Genomic DNA, 24,925 nt, shown 5'->3' with positions numbered 1-24,925 from the left:
GTCTGCCATGGAAGAAAAATTTGGATGGAGAGTATAAGTGAGAAACCTAATACGACTGTACTTTCTCAATTCACACTTGGTTATAATCAGACTAAACTTTAAATCCCCTTAGTGAAAACCACACATTAAAGGCACATTAGGTGCATTTTAGCTCTCATATTCTCTACTTTTCCAAAAACTAAGCAACTAAAACTTCCACAGAATCCTTATCTATTAAACCATTCCATTACTTTAGCTTAATGTCCTTAGAGGGCAAATTGTGAACTGCATGAAAAAGATATTTCACATATCTTATCTAACATATCCTCTCATTTAGATACAGGGCATGAAGAAGTATAATGAAATGTACTTACAATTTTCCCTCCTGACCTGTGTTCAAATGGGATCATGGTGAACTTCTTTGTTTCCTTCCTATACATGCAGTAATGTTTTACCCAACTGGAGCCAAATGGGGCAGGCCCTTAAAGAAAATCAAAGCATTAACTATGTCTTATTGTTTAAAATGTTTTGTTGCTCTTCCCAGTTTACCAGGCCCCTTTCACTGACCCTTTCAAATGTCACAGCTATAGCTTGAACTGGGCATACACATGGGTAACACGGCACATACTCACTTCTGAGCCAGACACCATTTTTCTCCTAAACTTATAACAGTGGTATCACCAGCCAGCCAGCACCAGAGCACCAAAATCAAAAGTGCAGCTGGCAAGCTGGAACATAAAAAACCAAGCCCAGCTTGCTACTGCATCACTTCCCTCAGCAGAGAGCAATTGCCAATGGAACCAGCAGTTGCTGCCACTGCAGAAATTCCTGCCCTATGAGCAGTAAGGAGTCTTTACTGCTGCAACCTGACTATTTGCTGGGGCAGAAACTCAGGCAGGCAGGAGTCCAGCCCAGCATATGATCTTAGCAAGGGAGCCAAGACCTCAGCATATCAGTGTGGTGGGTAGGCTTGGGAGAATCAGCCCTTCCTCCCACCCAATCTGATCCTGGTCAAAGCCTAAATTTAGTGAGATCAGATTAATATTCATAGCTTTTTTGGTCCAGTCAGCCTTGAGACTATACTTCTATATTTGTTTACTGTTTCAGACCACAGAGCATTTTTTTAAATGAGGATCAGGATGTTTTAATCAATTTGGTTGTTTTGATATTGTAAAGTAGCTAGGTACCATATTTATCTGCTATAGGCACTTTATTATTATTAAACACATGTAGCAGAAATGCCTAAAGCATAGTCAATTAAATCCAGGTGCAGTCCAGGGAGACTGCATCCAAGCACATAATTTTCCATACTGATCTGAGCAGAAGCGTAAGCTGGTCAGGAAACGTTTACACAAACAGGAGGGAGCAAGGTCCAACCCACTGTATTGGGAGGCAATACAACTCTGGAATTGGTATATCCAACATAGATCAGCCTTTCCGCAGTGCTCTCCTGGCTGGATGGCCCACATGAACTTAATAACTGAATGGTGCCAATTATGATTGCTATTCCTAGATGGTCTGGGAATTGTAAAGAATTGGTATATGTTAACAGTATGGGTACAACAGAGAATGGAACCTATAACAGCATTATCCCATTGTGACAATGGCAAAACAAGGAGGAGAGGAAATAAAAACAGCCTGCTGTTCTGCACAGACAGTTCTGTGAGTAATCAGCACGAATGAACCCGACCACAACTGAGGGAGGTTGGGCCCGACTAGTCATTAAAGAGAGAGTAAAGGAGGTGGTACAGCTAGGGGACACAGTATGTGCTCTGGGATACCAAAACTTTTTGGTGGGAACAACATCATGCCAGGGGAGCCTGACTGGATTTTGTCTGAACCTCACCTCTCCGGCTCAGATTGGGACCTATGCCCTATGGCCAGGTGTGCAGATGAAGGCAGATGTGACAGAGGCTGTGACAGACAATACCAAATGAGAGTCACTGGTGACCACTCTCTTTGCACCCATACTTCCTTTGTACACTAACACCACTGATTTGGTATAAAGGAAAAAAGAGCAATTGGTGTCCATTGCCCAACTTATAGCTGAGCAACAGGAAATTGGGGACAGTACTGTACAGGCAGTGGAGACACCCTGATGGGAGTATTCCAGAGCAGTTAAGCTTGCATCTCTTGGTTCGCACTTTGAGTCTAAGGCTATGGCTACACTTGCACTTCAAAGCGTTGCCGCGGCAGTGCTTTGAAGCGCTAAGTGTAGTCAAAGCGCCAGCGCTGGGAGAGAGTTCTCCCAGCGCTGTCCGTACTCCACCTCCCTGTGGGGAATAACATACAGCGCTGGGAGCCACGCTCCCAGCGCTGGGGCTTTGACCACACTGGCGCTTTGCAGCGCCGCAATTTGCAGCGCTGGAGAGGGTGTGTTTTCACACCCTGCTGCAGCGCTGCAAATTTGCAAGTGTAGCCATGGCCTAATATTAATGATGGTTCAAACGATTACAACTACTCTGGTCTTAGGCATGTGTTGCTGGGTAATAAACTTGAGAAGGAAGGCACAGAAAGACAGGATTATGATGCAAACAAATGCTAGTGTAGGTAAGCTTGACCTCACATGAGTAATTAAACACATGTGGGAAGGCCTCATTCTTTGGAAAATAGAATTAGGGAGGTAAATGAATCATCAGGCTGAAAAAAGGACATTTGTGCTAAATAAGGTAAGTAAATAGGTCAGTAGACTAACAAAACAGAATGTCTGAGCCTGCTAAGATAAGAGGGAGAACACCCAGGGAAACATTTACTATAAACAAGATAACAATGGACAGGATAAGTTAGAAATGTAGAGATGTGGTAAAGAGTTGGTCAAATATGGCCAATGAGTGAACAGAAAGCATGCTGCACAGCCCCTGAAAAGTAACCATGCCAATTCAAAAACGTATGATGCAGCATACAGTAAATGCAATGAGATGTGAAATGTATATAAAGAGAGAGGGTTTCGGCTTAACTTTGGAGCTATGATGTACCCTGCATCCACCACCCCTGCATTTGGATCTAATAAACTCAGCGTAGCGCTGCTGTATGCAAAAAAAAAAAATTGAGAGTAATGATACCTGAGTCTTGAAAGCCAAGGAAGAGAAAGAGGTCTTGGAATCATCATCACATATATAGAGAGAGAGGAGAGAGTAGTCCAGGTAGGTAGTATCAGTTCAGCAGACCCCATGGTGATTACCATTAATCCATGGTTGGTAGGTAAGGGTCCTGTGGAAGTAGAGGTCCCCAAAAGGCTCTGGGGGCCCTGTATGAACTGACATGCCATCAATGTAACTGATGGCACCCATTCCTCCTCAGAGTAAGAGTTGTCAGACTCTACGGGTGGAACCATCAGTACTGGCTGCATTCAGCCAGAGGTGTAAGCAGGTGAATAGCATCCCAATGGTGTTGGAATATCCATAGCCCTGCCAGTGCTCAAAACCGGCAAGTGACACCTGGACAATGTTGTGATTGAACCATCAGGTCCAATCAGATTGGTGACTCTGTATGTGTGTAAATAGTCAGATCCTCAATAAGGGCATACCAAGGTCTGGCAGGAGAACTCACTAGAGTCTTTGGAATTGGATCCATCATGTAGGTATGGGTATGGTAGTTTTAGCATTGTGCAAAACCGATGGTGCTAAATGTCTAGGGATTAACAGGGGGGAAACCCCTGGTCCCCACTCACTAAACTACAACTATACACTAATTAACTATGAAACTATTAACTAACAAAACTATTAAAACTATATACAATATTTCTACACAAAGTTGAGCTTAAGAAGCTAGAAACTACTAACACAGGAGGTTCTGTCCTAGATCATGTGTGGTAGAAAAAGAACTGAAGAGGTGGTCGGTCCACGTCGCCACATCTGCCTACAGTTCACCCCACGAGGAGGCATAGTGCACCAGCGCAGACCAATAGACATTGCTATTGAAGAATTTCCAGTACCAGACACATAGAATGCATGTTCACCCACAATGAATAGCTTGGTTCCAGCCTCAAAGAAGAATAAACATTTCCTATAAAGGGCTTTACATTCAACAACAAAATCTTTAGTGCATGTACAGAGAGTCAGTTCCCCAGCTCTGCCACCGATTCACTATGTGACATTGGCCAACTCACTGAGCCTTTCTGTGCCTCACTGAAATACTAAGACAGGAATATTACAGCCTCCCTACCTCACTGGAGGTTTCCTTACTTGATATTTGTACAGTGCTTGGAGATCACTGTATGAAAGACTATATATTAATATTAAGTATGATATGAAATTTGTAAAGAGATGAGAACACTGAATTATAAATGCACTTTTCTTAAACCAAATGCTTTTTGAGTAGAAACTCTGTGTGTGCATGCATGTTTGTCGAAGTACATGTACTTGCACGTGTATAGCACTTAGAAGATTTTGGGCACAACTGGGATACAAATAATAAAATAAAAATGTATCTTACTTTTTTCCTGCACATAAAGGTAGCCTTCTATTGTAAACTGATTTGCTCTTTTATGTTCCTGAGGATTCCGCCTGATTTTGTTCATGAGCTCCTCCACTTCCGATCTTGTTCCTTCAAAACGATTTCTTGTCTAAATTAAAAAAAAAAATTAAAACAGAAAAATACTAAGAAAGCTACGTTCTGAAGCTTTGTGAGCATCCTGTCTCAACCCTCCAGCATCAAGACACACACAAGGAGAACAGGCATCCATCCTGGTCCAGAAGCAGGTTGCTATACCCACCTGGAAACAGGCTATCCCTGACTGCTACTGGTCTGTTGCTAACCAATTTGGCTTTGGAAAGCTGAATGTAGGTAAAGTGGTTGCAGAGGTTTCTGGGGCATTCCTAAAGTAAATCCTGCCTTTGAGAGAATGGGGTTTTCAAACTGCACTGGGGCCATTGCTAGAATTCAGGTGCCAGTAGTTTGCTTGCCCTCCCAAAGGAGCACGAGTACATAAACTAAAAAAGGTACTGCTCCATTGTTATGCAGGCCTTTGAAGACCATATCAACATGGGCTGCACTGGAAAAGCTCACAATGCCAGGGTTTTCTGCCAATTGGGAGTCTACATTCAAGGATAGGTTGGGACACAAGTCTCATGAAATGACATTGCCATAAACAGAGTTACTCTCCCCACTATTATTCTAGGGGACACCACCCCCCATAACCTATTTTGCTTTGGCTTATAAAAGCATACCCTAATCTCAGAGGCCCCGGCAAAACAAGGTTAAATTACACTTTCAGAAGGTGCAAAATGGTGGCTGAATGTGGCGTGGAAGATAGAAACCCCACTGGCAGAAACCCATTTGGATTCCAATGTCATCAATGCTGTTTGCATTACTGTGGCTTGCTGTGCTCTTCACAATCTTTGGGAAACAAAAGATGAGACATTTCTCCAGAATGGACCCTTGACAGTGACAGACTGCTGAGCCAGAACCTCAGCCACAAAATGCAGCTACCACAGCTGCAGCAGGATGCACCTGGGCAACAGAAATTAGAGATGCTCTACACTCTCACATCATGGGCCAATGGAAGACAGAAAATAAAACCTTTTATGAATGTGCTTACAATTCTTACAATATATTAGGTAAGGTGGGAGTGGTGGGGGTTGATTGTCATGCACTGTACTGTTTAAAAGACATGTGTGAAACAGATTAATAGATTCTAAGGCCAGAAGGGACCATTGTGATCATCTAGTCTGACCTCCTGTATGGAACAGGTCATACATAGAACTTCCCCAAAATAATTCCTAGAGAAGATCTTTTAGAAAAACATCCAATCTTGATTTTAAAGTTACATCAACCGTGATTCTACGCCACTCAGGGAGGTGGCGTTACTGAACTGGCATAGAAAGACACTTTACAGTGAACAGCACCACTGACCTCTGTCTTTTGGGCTCTCAATTTCAGGGTCATTTCTGACTCTTCTTTCGGTTCTCCTCCTACATCCAAGGCTGCCACCAAGTTTCGCCACTCCTTCCTCTAGAGCATTTTGAAAATCCACCCATCCTTTCAATTCCAACAGTTATAACACTAATCTCCCACCTTCATTACTGCAACCTCTGCATTTCCTGATGCACATATTGTTACCGTTCAGTCCATCCAAAATATTGCTACAAAGATTATTTTCCTTTCCCATTGCTCTGACCACATCACTTCCCTCTTCAAACTTCTCACTGGCTCACCTTCATCTACAATTTCAGGTTCAACTCCTCATCTTCACCTTCAAAGCCCTATACAACTTCATCCTGGCCTATATTTCAGATCTTATTTCTTATCCTGTCCTACTTCAGCTTTTTTGCTCTAATACCAATATCAGACTCAATGCCCTTTTACTATCCTTCCCCTACTTGCACCTTGGTGCCTTCTTTTATGCTGCCATCTGTGCTTGGAATAATCTCCCAATCCCAGTGGGTAAGACCCCTCATTCAATTCCCTCCAGAAAGGGTGACTTCTTCCAGGAAGCCCACTAGCACAAAATTCCTTCGGCAACCCAATACCACTTGGGAATTGGTGAGTGCAGAGAAAAGACGTACACAAGCAAAAAGGAAATACAAGTGTGGTATCACCAAAGATGTTAACTTACATAACCATATATTATCGTAACTCTTTTCTGCCTTTTCTCCCCACTACCATCTGTTGTTCTGACTCATTGATCCATGTCTATAATCAGACTGTAACCTCCTAGAATTACTGTGTCGTAATTCCAGACAACCCTGGTAGCCAACAGTCAACCAACAAAATAAGGGTTGCATGGGCAATAGCGGTCTAAGTTTCCTTAAACAGCTCAATACTTGAGTGCTTCAAGTACATTATTTTATGAAAGTATAGTTCTGAAGAAGAAAGTCTGGTTCAGAGCCTCCATGTCATTCTTTCTTTGGCTCCTTTAATGGAAGTACCAACAAGTGTGACAAAAATTGTTAGGAAGCCTGGCTGTCTCATTGTATGTTCTTCATTGTATGTTCTTCAGTTACCTACAGTATAGTTCTGTAGTAATGACTTAAAGTCAATCCAATTCAGATGTATTCCATTGCCAAACCTCTGAGCCAGCCAACTGCACATAATTAAAATAAATTATTAATTACATTAAACGTAAACATATTGAGTGTGAACGTGAAAGAATTTAAACAAACTATGAAAAGTTGACAGAAAATATTTTAAAGAGTATTAGAGAACACTAGGTGGCAGGATTAGCTGTATTCTCAATTATTGCACAATGGCTCAATTCAGTCACATAGGTGGTTAGCCAGAAGATGGCACTATAACCCCAAAGTTTCTCTTGATTAACTCACATTACCAAGAAACAAGTTATCCAAATATACAGTACACATTTTTTATTTAAAAAATTTGTAAATGGCTTAAATAAAAAACCATCTTAACTTACATTCTGGATATTGATCTGCAGAGCCATTTTGTAGTGATTGAAGTCTTTGGCAAGTTCATAGCCCTGATGATAGAAAGTGAATATACCCTGAAAAAATGAGAGTACCTGGAATACAAGCAGGAGAGCTTTCTTAGCAGGGAGAACACCAACTGCCAGCAAAGATTGCTGTATTCTCATTTCGTCTCATTTAGTGCATTTAAAAGAACAAGTAAACAAAAACTATCAGATTTTTTTTTAATAAAAATATTCTTACTAATGTCTATTATTCACGAGAATCTATTTAGTTAAAAATGGCTAACATAACTAATACCTGTGGAGCCTGTCTTGCTTCCAGTCTATTACAAATTATCTTTATTTTAAATTTGATCAAACAAGTAAGAAATAGGGCTGACGATTAATTGCAGTTAACTCACGTGATTAACTCAAAAACATTAATCGTGATTAATCACAGTTTTAATTGCACTGTTAAACAACAGACTACCAATTGAAATTTATTAAATAATTTTGGATGCTTTTCTACAGTCCCAAATAATATTGATTTGAATTACAACACAGAATACAAAGTGTACAATGCTCACTTCATATTATTTTTTTATTATAAATATTTGCACTGTAAAAATGATAAACAAAAATAGTATTTTCAATTCACCTCATACAAGTACGATAGTGCAATCTCTTTATTGTGAAAGCACCACGTACAAATATAGATTTTTTTTGTTACATAACTGTACTCAAAAACAAAACAATGTAAAACTTTAGAGCCTACAAGTCCACACAGTTGTACTTCTTGTTCAGCCAATCGCTAAGACAAACAAGTTTGTTTACATTTACGGGAGATAATGCTGCCCGCTTCTTATTTACAATGTCACCAGAAAGTGAGAACAGGCGTTCACATGGCACTTTTGTAGCTGGCATTGCAAGGTATTTATGTGCCAGATATGCTAAACATTCGTATGACCCTTCATACCACCACTCCAGAGGACATGCTTCCATGCCCATGATGCTTGTTAAAAAAATTAACGTGTTTGTTAAAATTGTGACTGAATTCCTTGGGAAAGAACTGCATGTCTCCTGCTGTTTTACCCGCATTCTGCCATATATTTCATATTATAGCAGTCTCGGATGATGGCCCAGCACATGTTGTTCATTTTAAGAACACTTTCATTGCAGATCTGACAAAACACAAAGGGCTTGGCTACACTGGAGAGATGCAGCGCTGGTGGTGGGTTTACCGTCCACACTTGCAAGGCACATACAGCGCTGCATCTCCCTGGCTGCAGCGCTGGCTGTACTCCTGCTCTGCCTGGGGTATAAGGATTGCAGCGCTGGTGATGCAGCGGTACTCCGCCAGTGTGGCCACCAAAAGCGCTGTAATTGGCCTCCGAGGTATTCAGAGGTATCCCAGAATGCCTGTTCAGCCACTCTGCTGTTTTGTTGTGAACTCAGGGCTCCCGGAGCTGCTTATCTAAAAAACAAACACAGCTCCTGTTTGCTCCAGCAGAGGCAGGCAGAGGGATTCTTTTGGAATATTCACAGCTAGTGTTTGCTTGAGGAGAGAAGCAACATGGCGGGGGGGGGGGGGAGAGGGAGAGGGGAGTCCGTTTTGGAGCAGTTGCTTATCTGGTCTGAAGGCTATTTGCATTTAGTGAATAAGAGAGGGGTGGGGGAAGGGGTCCAAACTTTTTAAATGATTGAAGGTTGGTGCTGTGTATCTTCCAGTCCTTAGAACTTGCAAGGCAGGGAGCTCACACAGTGTCAGCTCCAAAAATTCACTCTCTCTGTCTCCCCCATGCTCCCTGTCACACTCCACCCCACCCCACCCCCCTCTTTTGAAAAGCACGTTGCAGCCACTTGAATGCTGGGATAGCTGCCCATAATGCACCACTCCCAACAGCACTGCAAATGCTGCAAATGTGGCCACACTGCAGTGCTGGTAGCTGTCAGTGTGGCCACACTCCAGCGCTTTCTCTACACAGCTGTACGAAGACAGCTGTGGGCTTGGCTACACTTGCAAGTTGCAGCTTGGCCAGGTTGGGGTGTAGCGATTGCAGTGCTGGTGATCCAGCGCTGCTCATCAAGTGTGGACACACACCAGCGCTTTTATTGGCCTCCAGGGAATAAGGGGATATCCCAGAAAGCTTTTAACTAAATTACTCTCTTTGTTTTGTTGTGAACTCCGATCGGAGCTCCGTTGAACTGCTTATCTAAAAAACAAACACTGATCACAGCAAACAGGAGCTATCTGTACCTGGCTGTGAACGATCAAATGAGAGGCAGGGAGAGAATGTTTGCTTGACAGAGAAACAGCGTTGGATGCAGGCTGTTTGCAATTAAGACCAAGGGTTCCCGAACATTTTGTGATTTTTCAATCCAGGAAGCTAAAGTGTTGGCTCCAAAAATCCACTCTGTCTCTCTTCCCCGCTCCCTGTCACAGTACACCACAGGGAGTGAGTGAAACAGCGGGGAGTCCGTGTTGTAGGCAGGCTGTTTGCAATTAAGAGTTAAGACTAAGGGCTCGCGAACATTTTGTGATTTTTCAATCCAGGAAGCTAAAGTGTTGGCTCCAAAAACCCACTCTCTCTCTCTTCCCTGCTCCCTGTCACAGTACACCACCCTCCACCCCCCTCTTTTGAAAAGCACGTTGCTGCCCCTTGAATGCTGGGATAGCTGCCCATAATGCAGCACTCCCAACAGCGCTGCAAATGCTGCAAATGTGGCCACACACCAGCGCTGGTAGCTGTGAGTGTGGCCACACACCAGCGCTGCTCCTACACAGCTGGATGACCAGGGCTGCAAACCGTTAAGTGTAGCCAAGCCCTGTAACTCCCAGTGCTGCACATCTGCAAGTGTAGCCAAACCCAAAGAAGATCCAGTGAGATTTTTAAAGATAGCTACAGCACTCAACCCAAGGTTTAAGAATCTAAAGTGCCTTCCAAAATCTGAGAGGGACAAGGTGTGGAGCATGCTTTCACAAGTCTTAAAAGAGCAACGCTCTGATGTGGAAACTACAGAACCCGAACTACCAAAAAAAAAAAAATCATCAACCTTCTGCGGGGGACATCTGACTCAGATGATGAAAATGAACACGCATTGCTTTGGATTGTTAACAAGCAGAACCCGTAATCAGCATGGAGGCATGTCCTCTGAAATGGTGGTTGAAGCATGAAGGGACATATGAATCTTTAGTGCATCTGGCACAAAAATGTCTTGCAATGCTGGCTACAACATTGCCATGTGAACACCTGTTTTCACTTTCAGGTGATACTGTAAACAAGAAGTGGGCAGCATTACCTCCTGCAAATGTAAACAAACTTATTTGTCTGAGCAATTGGCTGAACAAAAAGTAGAACCGAGTGGACTTGTAGGCTCTAAAATTTTATGCTGTTTTATTTTTGAATGCAACTATCTTTTGTACACAATTCTATATTTACAAGTTCAACTTTCATGATAAAGAGATTGCACTACAGTACTTACAGTAGGTGAATTAAAAATAGTATTTTGTTTTTTATAGTGTAAATATTTGCAATAAAAAATAAATATAAAGTGAGCACTGCACACTTTGTATTTTGTGTTGTAATTGAAATCAATATATTTGAAAATGTAGAAAACATCCAAAAGCATTTAAATAAATGGAATTCTATTATTGCTTAACAGTGTGATTGAGAAATTAATCATGATTTTTTTAAAATCGTGCAATTAATTGCGATTAATTTTTTAAATATCTTGACATCCCTAGTAAGAAAAGAATAGGCAACTCCCAAAGCAAAGCGAGGGGGGAAAACCCACAGAAAAACAGGCTCTGTATTATGGAGAAAAGGTGCCACAGACTGATAATGTAATAATACTTTGAAGCCACATTTAAGTAAACTATTTTCAAAATAGTGGTTCACTACCCTTGCAAAAATGCAAGGCTCAGAAAATATCTATGTGGCAGAGGAGGAGATGGGAATAAGCAACTGGTACCAGGTACACAACTAACCATCTCAATTCATTCCCTCAGTGAAAATTTAAAAAGGAATATAATTTGCAGATATTCAGATACAAATCAAGCAATAATTTCCTCCCACATACAACTTACCCAGTCTGCAGAGGGAAAGGTTGTTGCGAAAAGCAGATGAAAGAATCAGTTCACCAGGGTATGGACATGAAATTTGAAAATGTAATTTGGAGAGGTACTAGTTTTAATTGGGCTTTCAGGAAGATAAATGGCTTTTGTTATGGAATCGCTAGATACCACAATACTAAGCTTGTAGATTCATTTAATTTGTTTTAACAGAACTTAAGGGACGCATGCAAAAACACCTAAGGCCTTGTCTACAAACAAGCTGTGCCACCACTTCAAATATGTTTGTATAGGCAGAGCAGTACAAACCCCCTACTATATGGACATAGTTTATATCAGACTGCTTATACCAGTATAGCTTATTCATGTATAGAAAGGAGAACTTTTAACCAGTATAACTGTCGACACATGACTTTATACTGGTGTGACTGTCTGCTTAAAAAAAAAAATCACACCCCTAACCAAAAAGTTATACTGCTACAAAATCTAGGTGTAGATAAGACCTAAGGGATTTAGGAGCACAATTTGACTTATTATCTTAAGTCCCTATGCAGTGCTGAAAAACACCATACACCATCTCAATAACTATCATAGCAAGAGTGGTTCTGAATGTTTCATAAATACATCTGAAACCAGAGGATACTGGCATAGCTTAAGGTTTTATTACAAACCTAATTCCTCTCTGTGAAGGTTTAGAGACATTTTAGAGCAAGCCCCCCCCCGCAGGAACTTTGAGTAAGCCTTGTCAGCATTGTTATGGTTTAGCTTGAAACCAAGTGAAGCTCATTGGTTTTACACACTTTAAACCCTGGACACGTTTGGTAGTTTTAGACTAATTTTGCTTTGAGATTTTGGACCAGATTCAGCCTTTTAGTGAGTGGGCTCAACTATAAATGAAGTAAATAGGAGTTGAACCTGCAAACCCCATCCTGGAAATATGCTCTTTGGATTATTCACGTTACATTTCAGAGGCTATTAATTCAATTAAAAAAAAAAAACTGTTTGCCCAAAGACCCTGTGAACAAAAGCTGCCAAGTTTTACACACCTCTGCCCTTAACACCCTAAGCCAGGGTCTTCTGTAGAACATCTCCAGGGCTTGTCTGTACTCAAAAACTTGCATCAGTTTGTCTGTCTCTCTATATATTGGGAGTTTGCATAGATGTAATATGGTAGTTTTTAATTCTACTTAGTTACCCAGTTACTTAGTTTTTTAAAAAAGCAGAAATCAGCACTGATCCTCTTTGTTTTTCACTCTGTTACACTCCATCTCTCCCCCTTGTCAAAGCCATCAGGTGTTGCTTTCTTAATAATATATTCTATAGCACTTACGGGTTCCACACACTCAAATTTCTTCCGTTCCTGTATCTCCTGCAGCTTGCACACATATTCAAGTGACAGCTCATAAAAGTGTTTTCTATTTTGCTCCACTTGGTAATCTGCCTACAGACAGAACAGAGCTGTTTTAGGTTTCACAGACATTATGCAGATAGCTTCAGAACGACATGTATACAAAGCTGAAGACAGTAAGTGATAAGACTCTCCAGACAAAGGACTAGCCCCAACAGTACACATCCTTCATTACTGTAGTTTACTTTGGATATATTAACAGCAGTGCCTTTTACCATTTGCTTGGTTGTGTTTTGTTTCAGAAGGTGGAGTGTTTTTGGAAACTCACATGACATTTCATTTTAATTGCAATGCAGATCACAAACATGTCAGTGCAAACATCCACTGAGTATTTAATATCACACAAGAGGGCCCTGCACAGACACAGAGAGGATAAGAAGACTCATACCTAAGAGATGCGAACTGCTTCCATTCAACCCTGGGTGGAAGTGTTAACGTTGAAGGTTCTCTGTTATTGTCTGTATTGCTCCCTACCCCCCAAAAAAGTGCTGTTGCTCTGAAAACTCTGGAAGGTTTCATCTCCTCCTTTCCTGCCCATCCTGAACATGTACGACTTGTGATGGCAAGCAAGATGATAATCCGTATCCTATCTTACTTGCTGACTTGTCAAGGGTTTCTTTGATGCATTATACTGACATCCATACTGTGTACCACTAGCAATAAAAGACAATTTAAAAGAAGCCCACCCTTTATTCTGGGTATTAAACAAACCATATAGCCTACAAAATATTGGAAATTTAATAAATGTAGCCTTAGTTCTGCACTGACAATCAGACTACTCACCTGTTCAAAGTTAAGCACATAGAGACTTGCAAAATCAGGGCCTAACTTTCTGAGTAACACAACATGCAGAGATAATATGCTGATGAAATGCAAGTATGTGCTGGGTGCTCAAATTACTAGGTAACTGGCCGATTGTGAAAATGATTTATATGAAGGAGGCTGATGGGAACATTTTGTTCAGAAAAAAAAAAAAACTTACATTGGGGGACTTTTAAGTGCTACTAAATATATGTAAAAGCAATAAAGAATCCTGTGGCACCTTATAGACTAACAGACGTTCTGCAGTATGAGCTTTCGTGGGTGAATGCCCACTTCTTCACTTGCATCTGAAGAAGTGGGCATTCACCCACGAAAGCTCATGCTGCAGAACGTCTGTTAGTCTATAAGGTGCCACAGGATTCTTTATTGCTTTTACAGATCCAGACTAACACGGCTACCCCTCTGATAAATATATGTAAAGCATGTAGAAGCAAAAGAGAAAATTAAGAATCCTGGGAAATTTTCCTAATGTAAGGTAACCCTTCTGTCTACAGAGGCTGGAACAAACTTCCTTTGCTCATTTTCTATACCTTACTTACTGGTCCTTGAGAAACAGAAACTGGCAAAATCTATCATGGACCACTGAGGGGACAGAAGGAATGCAAACAAAAACAGAGGTTTGTAAGTCTTGACTTTGAGCTATAAAGACATCAACAGTCTTTCCTCCTTTTGCATAGCATTGCTGGATAATGAGGTTCTCCAAGTTTTAAAAAATATCAGCATGCAAGCTGTTGCATTTAGCATTCCATTCCATTATATCAATTGTCTAGCTGTCAACCCAATCTACATATTACAGTGTAACCATATATGCAGTGAAACCTTACTATAAATGCAGGTGTGTCCACACTACGTTCATGCTTTACTACTCCTTCAACTGTCTATAAAAGTAACAAAGTTCAGCAGTGTTGTGTATATGTACTAAAAATATTTACACTTAATCCAAAAGACATCAAACAGTGACAATGTTCATATGATATTGATTTTCTTGAAGAAAACCAAATTTCCTTGGTTAACAGCAATTTTGCCTTCAACAGCCTATGTGCTCTTTTTGTACTGTCATTAATATATTTAAGTACTCAAGGCAAAAAGGAAAGACCTTAATTTTCAGCAACTTTGCTGAAGAAATAGTAGCAGCAGTACCTCTAGTAGCTGTGGCTCTTTCTTCCTAGCTGATAAATTTAAATGCTTCTCTAAAAAGCTGTAATTTTTCTCTGTCTCTTTATCAAACTTCTTCTTTTCCTCCTGCAAGTAAAAAGCAATAAATTGAATATCATTCACTTAAATATGAAAATACAAGAACAATGTGTCTGTTCGCTTGTTAAAGCTGTAGGCGAGAGGTGTAGCAGAGCAGCAGTAAGGGAATAAAAAACAAAATGCCATGTGCCCCACAGTAAATGAGAACAAGCAACACTTAAAATTATTTTTTTAATCCTGTCTGAAGGCCTAAACTGAATCAAAGACCAGTTGCACTGTAATGACAGAGACTCTGTCATACTAACAAATGCTTGAGCTTTTCCAGTGTAAAAAAAATAAAAATAAAAAATCTACAAATATATTTAGTGTTGCCAATTCTTGAGATTTTATTGTGAATCTCATGAAGCTTAGTGTTTTTTGTTTTGTTTTAAAAGACCTTGCTCTTGGCTTCATGATTACATGAGAATCTCATCTTTAATTTTTAAAAAAGATGTATGTTTCTAGCCCTCATGGTGGCAGAAAAAAGCTTGAAAATATGACCCAAGCATACCCTAAAGATTCAGAAACCAAAAAATAAAATTAATTAAATTCTTTTTTTTTTAAGTCTTATTATTTTAAAAGCCATCTATTTGTTTGGCTTGATTCACGATTTTTGATCACTGGGTTTGGAAATACTGAGTGTTACTAGGGTATAGAGAGTTGTAAAAGGCTAACTGCAAAATTTATGACAATCTTGAGCTAAAGCCTGGATCTCTGTGCTGAATTCCTCCATCACACTGTGGGGCATTCAAGAAAGTTGTGGAATTCTTTCCACCTTAAAGTTACTAGTGTTATATCAGTAATGGCTTGTCTACTGGAACGTTTATTTGTTAGAGTATTAGTGTTGGGTAATTTGGGGTTGTCTGTACATCTTTTATTCTGTATGTACCCTCAGCAGGGGCGGCTCCAGGCCCCAGTGCAGCAAACACGTGCCTGGGGCAGCAAGCCCCGGGGGGCGGCCTGCCGATCGCTGTGAGGGCGGCAGTCAGGAAGCCTTCGGCGGCGTTTCTGCGGGAGACCCGCCGGTCCTGCGGTTTTGGCGGAGGGTACGATGAACACGCAGGACCATCAGATCACCCGCAGAACCGACGCCAAATCCGCGTGACTGGTGGACCTCCCGCAGAAACGCCGTGGAAGGCTGCCTGACTGCCGTGCCTGGGGCGGCAAAAAACAGAACCACGCCTGATCCTCAGCCATACACATGCACATGTGCACGAAGCAACACAAGAACAAAGCATTGTATTCCTAAAACTTTGTGGTCAGGATCTGACCAATAGTCTTACTAGTTATTGTAATAATTGTTTACAAGGTTTCATGGAATTCTGTTACATCAGAGACTTCTGTCCCAGAATGGTGCACTTTTAGTTATTTTCTGCAAACACAAAACCCAGAACTACAGATTGATTAGTGGGAGTCTTTAGGACAGAAATGTATCTTTAGGTCAAAATTACTATACGCTCTGTTTAAAGTATCGACATACTCTGAAAAATGACTCTAAAATGCTATCATGAGGGTCCATATTTTATTTTCTCTCAATGGTTTCCCAACCAAATCCGCTCAGATTACAAGGAAGAGTTTTTTCCCCTCCTAGCTACTGAATTAAAGTTAAGCTGTGCAACTGAAACTTATTTAACAATCTTGTTATGCATGTGCCAGAACAGAATCCATTTGACTCTCTAACAGCATTACAGAGTCAATGCAGCCAATATGAGTAAAAGCACTAAATTGCTTAATTTAGACAAAGTAAGCAAATAGGACCCCATATGTATACCCAAAGGAGATCAGTTGAGTCTCAAGAGGAAATGCACCTTTAGACTACGGACTATACACATACCCCCATCCCTTCTCCCTTTCATCTCTAATCTCATTAAACATGTTGTCTACAATCACTACTGGAATTCCTCTCCTCCAGCTTCATCCTAGACCCTCTCCAATCCAGCTTCTGCCCTTGTATTTCACTGAAACCACCAAGTTTCTAATGACCTCTTCTTGGCAAAGCTCAGAACCAAGAGTCAATTCTCATCCTCCTAGACCTATCAGACACCTTCAACACAGTGGACCATGCTCTTCTTTCTGAAATCATGTCTTCTCTTCGCACCTGTAATTCTGTCCTGTCCCGGTCCTCCTACCTCTCTCATCATTCTTTTAGCATGTCCTTCGGAGAAGCCTCCTCATTCCCCCACTTCAACTTTCTGTGGGGGTTCCACCAAGCTCTCTGTCCTTGGTCCTCTTCTCTTCTTCATTTACACCTGATCTCTGGGAAATGTCATCCGCAAACACAAATTCAACAACCATCTCTACGCTGATGACTCACAGACCTCTTTCTCTACCCCAGGCCTGTCTCCTCCAGTCCAAATTAAAATCTCAGTCTGTCTCTCTGACATCTCCTCGTGGATATCTAACCACCAACTGAAGTTAAACCTGGCTAAAACAGCTTCTAATCCCCCCAACCCCTCTCTCCCACCAAAGCCCTGCCAGCATTGTGAATACCACCACGATCCTGCCTTTTGCTCTGGCCTGAAACCTAAGCATCTCTTTTGACTCAGACCTGTCACATCTAGGGTATGTCTAAACCTTGCTGCTTCTTTCTGAAAAACTTCTCAAAGGCTAGGTCTACACTTGGGGGGGGGTGTAAGGTGTCAGCCTAAGATACGCAACTTCAGCTATGTGAATAGCGTAGCTGAAGTCGGCGTATTTTAGGTCAATTTACCTGGCCATGAGGACGGCTGCAAGTCAACCGCTGCCGCTCCCCCATCGACTCCGCTTCCGCCTCTCGCCGCGGTGGAGTTCTGGGGTCAATGGCAGAGCGATTGGGGATCGATTTTATCATGTCTAAACTAGATGTGATAAATCGATCCCCGACAGATCAATCACTACCTGGGTACTGTAGACATACCTTAAGATGCGGACTATCCTATCAGCTAGAACTCTGGTCCAAGCTCTCATCAGCTCCTGTCTATATTACTACACATCCTTCCCTCTTGCCTTGGCAAACACAATCTTGTCTTGCTCATATCCATAAGCTACTTGTCTTCTCTTTCATGGCCTATCCCCTCTCCATCTCTCATTTGCTACTGAAGAATTGACTCTTGCCTTCCATCAGCCCGTGACACCAGCCTCCGTAGCCCACTTCTTAAATTTTCTAACAATCTCATTTGTGCTTTCTCCTATACTGCCCCTCATGCTTGGGAGGAGCTCCCCTTAAAAACCTGCAAAATATACAGAAAAAGATAAAAATACTTGTATAAAGTGTATTTGAAAGTCTCTTCATAAAATCGTAGTCCACTTGTTCACAAAAAAAGCAGTCAGGTAATTCAATCTATGTCCCTTTGCACTTAACAGAACTACTTCCTACAGTTCCCACTAAAGTCTCATCTCATTAGCTGATTCATATTTCCTGGGGGGAAGGGGGAAAGTGCAGGACTAAGAGGCATCCATTGACATTTTAAAATCATGCACTAGCTTGAGGAATCTGCAAATTCAATATTAAACAACCCCTGATGTCCTTGACGCCACTGGTCATGCACACCATTTCATTTTCTATTAAATCGACTGACTTTTTGGAATGTTTAAGGCAGTGCAATATCCTGACTACCTTCAATGGCTGTATAAGTCTTTTTCCTAATACACAACCTAATCCAAAGCCTACTTAAGTATTTCCATTTACCTCCCTGGGCTGTGGTTCAGGTATATACAGCCTATATTTCTTTTTCCTGAATCTCAGAAATGGGTGCAACCAGGAGCAATTTAACTACTAGATTTGTGTGCACAAATGCCACTTACACATGCAAATCAAAATTTTGCAGCATCCAAAATACTGCATTTACAAAAGTGACAGCCCAAGTATTAATTATTTCAGATTTGTTGGAAATATGACTTTATAGGTCTAATGTAGCAGAAACAATTTCACAACAATCCTTCCCTTTAACCATTTCTATTTTTCTTGATTCAGTTAATTACAGAGTAAAGTCAATACTAGGGCTACTGGCAATCAGATCAATTTTTGTGCTCTCTTGTTATAGGAGTAGTAACAATTAAAATTTAATAAAAATATAATATAATATTGGCATCAAATTCTAAGAATGATGACCGGTTCTTTGCCACAAGATGCTAATTAAATTCAAATTTCCTACCACCCTATATTATTCTGAAAACACATATGTATCTATTACAGGGTTCTCAAACTGTGGGTCGTGACCCCGAAGTGGGTTGTGACCCCATTTTAATTTTAATGGGGTCACCAATGCTGGTGTTGGCCCTGGGCCCCAGCAAATCTGAAGCCCAAGACCCACTGCCTGGGGCTGAAGCCCAAGTCCCACTGCCCAAGGCTAAGATTACATGCCCCTGCCCAAGGTAGAAGCCCTTGACTTCAGCTTTGCCTCGCCCCCCTCCCAGGGTTCACGCAGCAGGGCTCAGGTGGGGTCAGTCTTCTGCCCCCCTCCTGGGGTCATGTAGTAATTTTTGTTGTCAGAAGAGGGTCACGGTGCTATGACGTTTGAAAACTGCTCATCTGTTATATCAAAAGACATATTGGTTATGATCTACTCACTGAAGTACTCACTAAATTTTCTCTTACACTCTTTCTGCTTTGTTCTTAATGACACCAAATAATATTCTCTTCCCTGAGCTGCATGACTTCGAGGAAACCTTCGTCTTATTTGAACAGGAACCCTTTTAATTTGTTTAGGACTTGCCCACAAGCAAGGTTTTACAAAATGTAATGTTAATAAAACACTTAGGTTAGACCTAAAATATGGGTTTCCTATCTCATGGGGATCCTTTAAGCATACCATTATTCTAGACATTGTCCCTTTAATTAAACTCATCTAAAATTAAAGATGATGATGTAGTGTTTGGGTCAATCAGACCCTTTACCAGAGTCAAGCCTAAACATGTAATTAAATTCTAAAGAGAGGAAGAAGCCAAAACCAAACAGAAAAATTACTGAACTGAAACAATATAATAAATAGTTGCAGCCTCATTATAGACTATATGAGATTAGCACATGGGAGGCAGAGGGGGAACAGGAAGAGGATAAAGATGTCATTGTGTTTACATATTACATTCCCTTGAGTGCTTAAGTATTTGTGCTTTGCAAAAAAAAAAAAAGATACTTCCTTCCCCATGTGCAAAACCCCCGTGTATTCTGTTTACATTCAGGTTGGGGTTTTTTTGCTGGTGCTTGTTTTTTTTTTCCCAGCTGTGATGCTTCTTTCCAATGGGTCAATTCGATGAGGGCTCAGAATTGGACCTAATCTATCCAATCCAGACTTATTTATCCATAGGTGTAAACTTGTTTAATATTAAGCAGCAGTAATTTAAGGTGAACTAAACATTCTATGTTTGTTTTTTGTAGTGAGCATGTGTATTTTTCCAACAGCAAATATCCATACTGTTCTATATTCAGACGTAATAGTTCTAACTGTATTACACTTGGAGATGTTGATACTATGCAATGTTATCTTTCCAATACCATAGCTAACATTTCAGCACTTCCATTATACTGGATATTTTTTTTTAAATTCCTGAAAGGTATTCTTCAGATCTCTGTAAAACCACTTTTAAAAAAAATATGTTCTATTTAAGCTTAAAATTTAGCACTATTCAGTTCTTAATATAGAAGATGTTTTGTTCTGAATACATTTAAAATTCTACAGCTAGAGGCCAAATCCCGAAGTTCCTACAGTTTTTATTTTGTCCTTACACGGGTAAAACTGTTTAAAGTCAATTTGAGGTTTGCCTAAATAAGGACTGCAAAAAAATGGAGTTAGAGCTTAAAACTTGGCCCAAGGTCATCTATGTTGCTATTATGCTTGCGGAGAAATTACCCTTTTGATAATGTTAGGAGACCCAGGTTTCAATTCCCTTGAAGAAAGCCTTTGTGTGTTTATAGATACAGTACATATATTTATCATGACCCTGAATTTATACAAAGCTTTTCATTCAAAAAAAATCCTGAAGCATTTTTCAAATCTTGTGTACTGAAGGCGTATGTACTGGGGTCGTTTTGACCACCGTTGAAGTGCAGCCACTTCCAGGATGGAACATGTAAGCTGTTTAACAGTTCACAGTAGTACTGTAGAGGTTGAGACAGGAAGTGAGGAATGATGTATCCAAATGAAATTGTATTGAGAAATTCAGGGGGGTAGAATGCAGTTACACAGTTGACAGGACAGGAGGGTTAAACACGGGTGAAAAGTGCCATCAGATTTTTAATTATCATAAATGATCACGAGCTCTCATCTAAAAGACATCAACACCCTTTACCATCACAAATAGCATGCTGGAGTATTGGTTCAATACTGACCTTCGGCGGTCGGGGGCTAACTATGGCACCACTAACTTGTTTTTTTTTCCACATTAAAAGAGGCCCAATTACTGAGACAACTTTTAAAATATGCTAGACAAAAACCCTGCTTAGCTTATGAGCTCTGACAAAACTCTCATGGACCCCAGAAGATTAAGTGAAGGCAGAACAGATGTTCTGTTTTAATTGTTTAGGATCCAGGATAGAACATTTTCCCCTCATGTACTGTGAAGAGGTATTCTTGTTCTGAGTTTAAAGTGGATCAGGAAGCAACATTTAGAGACTCAATAAAAGAGAAAGGGCTCTTCACTCTGGTGCTGCACAGAGTGGAATTTTACCTTCCTGATGGAAAAACTCAGCAACCAAAGTTCAGGCAGGAGGAAATGGACCTGTTGTATTACAGAAGCACTAACTTTTGACTGGAGAGATTTTGGCTAAGGAGGGCGCTGTTTTTTGTTTTTTGTTTGTTTTTTAAACAGACAATTTGGCTTTCTTGCAAGTTCTTGCATTTTGCTGCAATTGCTGTAGAAGAAAAAGTGTAAAAAGTGTTTTCTGTATTAGAAACTATTTTGAAAATTCACCATGCCTGTGTTCCTGGTAAGGGAGATTTAAGCATTTTAACCCTTAATTGAAATTTCACTGTAATTTTTTAGATACCACTTCTAAGGGTCAAGCTCTGACATCTGCAGCCTGATTACACAATTTATTAGGGTGAGTTTTGGAAATGTACACAGTGGAAGACAGTCTTAAGGAGTTTTTCTTAGGGCTTTTTTTGTTAGTTTAAAAACTGTCTTTAGGAGGAAAAGCTACAAGGAGGTAAACTCTGTATCTATTATTTCCATCTGTAAAGAATGTCTTTAAAGAATGGTTTAATATAAGGAGTTCAGGCTTCATTATTGAAGATAAATATGATAGAGACAGGAGAGACAGACATCCTTAATCACAAAGGGCCAGGAATTCTTTGGAACAGGCCGAGACAAGCCAAACTCTAAACTACCCACCCTCCCAATCCACTACCCTAAACAATTTGGAATAATTATATTTTTAATAAAAAGTTATCATTTCTAATTTCAACAATGGGAAATATAAAATGAAAAGGTATGAGGATGAATTCTTGAGGTTGTTAACACATAGCAAGCTTTTAAATATGCAAGTAAGCGACGTACAGCAGAAGATTATGGTCATCCATTAGCAACATGAGAATGCTCTTTGTGGCATTTATTTTATCTAAGACAGAAAAGTCAAAGGAGGGAGGAGAGGGAAGGAGAGAAAAGGACACATTCCTCCCCTCTCGGGGCATATTTCCCATTTTTTTCTGAACCAAGTTCCCAAAGAAAAAAAATTGGCACATAAAATAATATAAATACCAGCATTTCTCTGTACTCTGCCAAATGGGAGTCATGAGGATACTTTGACCAAATAGAGAAATTAAACTCATCTCTTTAAAAAAGGACAAACAAATAAATTAGAGACGAACCTTTACAGCTCCTAGCTGCTCCTTCCTAAATTTTTCCAAAGGTTTGATCAGAGTTTCGGTAACACTCAGTGCCTAGAGAAAGAAAAACAACAACGTATATAGCGTGTTATCCACAGAGGAGGAAGGCAAGTCATTTATTTTACCCTCTCAACTGCAAATAATACAAAAAAATTAAAACTCTAGAGTATCTTTTTCAAAAGCACTTAAAGAAGTTAGGAGCCTAAGCCCCATTTTCAAAACCCATATGGCTCCTAAATCACTTAAGAGCTTTTGAAAAAATTATTCCTCAGCTCATCTTGAAGCAAACGTTAAAATATTTCCAAAGTTGAGCATCATGAACTGTACAAATATTCTGATGCAAATACAATAGTGAAGGTTTGGCTGAGGTTTCCTCCAGTCTTTCTGAACAAGGCAACGGCCTTTTAACAATTGAGCTTTGTCCCATTCATTAACAAAACCTTTCATTGCATTTTTTCCTTATAAATTCCAACAATTTAATTTTACTCGGGGGCATTAGATCACGTTATTGCAACAAATGGAGAACTGAACAGCAAATGCACTATTCATATACAATTAGTAGTCCCGCCTGCCAATTAAGTCTTGCAATATATTTCTCATATACTGTACTAAGATTAATTGTACACAAAAAACACCCTACGTTAAAATAAAATTATTTAGGTTGCAAAGTCATATTCTCAAAACTTAGGAAATGACAGATTTACAGTTGCCTTCATTTCATACCCTGCATGTTCATCCTGTGCACTGAAAAACAGCAGTTTTTGCACAGGAACATCAGGTCCCAAACTCTGTCATCTCCCCCAAAAGTTGGAGAAGCTCCTGCTCTACATTGTGCCCCCAGAGTGGTGGGCATGGCTGAAGTCAAGTGCTGGGAATGGGGAGGTTAAAGGGAGAGGGAGCCTGGCTCAGTCCACATCGCCACACACACTACAGATACTCCAGTGACTACCAGCTGTTTCCAATGCAGCAGTGGTCATGTGGGCCTCACTCTTAGAAAATTCATGTCTTTAGTATTTTGACAGGCTAACATTTTTATGAGAAATGAAAGCAGAGTAAGGAAATGGCAATTTTAACACTTTATAATTGGGTGAACTCTAAAATCAGTATCATGGGTCAAGCAAAAGGCAAGTCTCTAGCCTCAGGGCTCTCTCCCTGCTGAATATTTAAAGGCCTGCTGTTTACAATGGAGGTGCGAGAGCTTCTCATAAAAGGCCTACAAGACTTTTATAATGGAAAATGTTACACAACCTAAATATAAGGGTTGCTACGAGCTCACTCTAGGATACCAAAGTGAGGGAGCAAGACACTAGCTCTCCCGCCTCCTTTCCCCTCCCCCCCCCCCCCCGCCGGAACAGAGCTCAAGTAGGCTGAGAGGCTGGAGGCAGAGCTATAACCTGGAGATGGGGTAGGCAACCTATGGCACGTGTGCCGAAGGCGGCACGCGACCTGATTTTCAATGGCACTCACACTGCCGGGGTCCTGGCCACCAGTCCGGGGGGGGGGGGGCTCTGCATTTTAATTTAATATTAAATTAAGCTTCTTAAACATTTTAAAAACTTATTTACTTTACATATAACAATAATTTAGTTATATAATACAGACTTATAGAGAGAGACCTTCTAAAAACGTTAAAATGTATTACTGGCACTCAAAACCTTAAATTAGAGTGAATAAATGAAGACTTGGCACACCACTTCTGAAAGGTTGCCGACCCCTGATCTGGAGCAACCCAGCACCAGACTTGGGGACCTGAGTTGCCCAGTCACCCCCTGAAGCTCAGTGCTTGCCAGGAAGACAATGCACCATGATGAGGGGAAACCAGCTGTGTAGGGAGGATTGTGAGGTAGCTAAGGAACTCTCATAGGTTCAAATAAACTTCAAATGAGCATCTAAACACTATTTACTAACAGTAAGATCGTAAAATATAAGATTATTAAACAATAAAGTCAAAACTGAGGTGCAGCAACTTGCTGCAGCAAAGGAGAATTATAAATTAGCAAAACTTATTAGGAACTTCAAACAAACAGGTGAGTAAACAGTTAACATGACATGTTCAACAGTTCAGTTCAAACAGCACTGAGCCAAGCCCAGCATTTGTTGGAATAAGGGTTTTACATTGTAAAAGAAAGGACACAATTAAATACTGTAAAATTTACCCAGGTTGATTGGGGTATGGAAGGTAAAGTACTTGTAAAGGAAATTGATCTCTGACGACTTTCTTCTATATTTTTTAAAATAGCTTTTCCCTTGTCCTTCATGATATG

The 24,925-nt window shown here is 40.5% G+C and overlaps 1 protein-coding gene across 1 annotated transcript in view; it reads right to left on the bottom strand.

Annotated features, from left to right (window-relative positions):
* Nucleotides 1-24,925, bottom strand: part of ARHGAP10 (Rho GTPase activating protein 10) — a 217,819-nt gene that overhangs the window by 108,307 nt on the left and 84,587 nt on the right. The window contains exons 4-9 of the mRNA XM_039541772.1: nucleotides 22,644-22,715; nucleotides 14,767-14,868; nucleotides 12,727-12,837; nucleotides 7,334-7,438; nucleotides 4,414-4,543; nucleotides 354-460 (exon numbers count right to left, since the gene is read on the bottom strand). Of these exons, the coding sequence (XP_039397706.1) occupies nucleotides 354-460; nucleotides 4,414-4,543; nucleotides 7,334-7,438; nucleotides 12,727-12,837; nucleotides 14,767-14,868; nucleotides 22,644-22,715 (627 nt within the window). The remainder of the gene's footprint in view (nucleotides 1-353; nucleotides 461-4,413; nucleotides 4,544-7,333; nucleotides 7,439-12,726; nucleotides 12,838-14,766; nucleotides 14,869-22,643; nucleotides 22,716-24,925) is intronic.

The sequence above is a fragment of the Mauremys reevesii genome, linkage group 5 (genome assembly GCF_016161935.1).
Source record: "Mauremys reevesii isolate NIE-2019 linkage group 5, ASM1616193v1, whole genome shotgun sequence".
NCBI classification, from domain to species: Eukaryota; Metazoa; Chordata; order Testudines; family Geoemydidae; genus Mauremys; species Mauremys reevesii.
The sequence above is the reverse complement of the archived record's forward strand: the minus strand, read 5'-3'. Positions and strand labels throughout refer to the sequence as shown.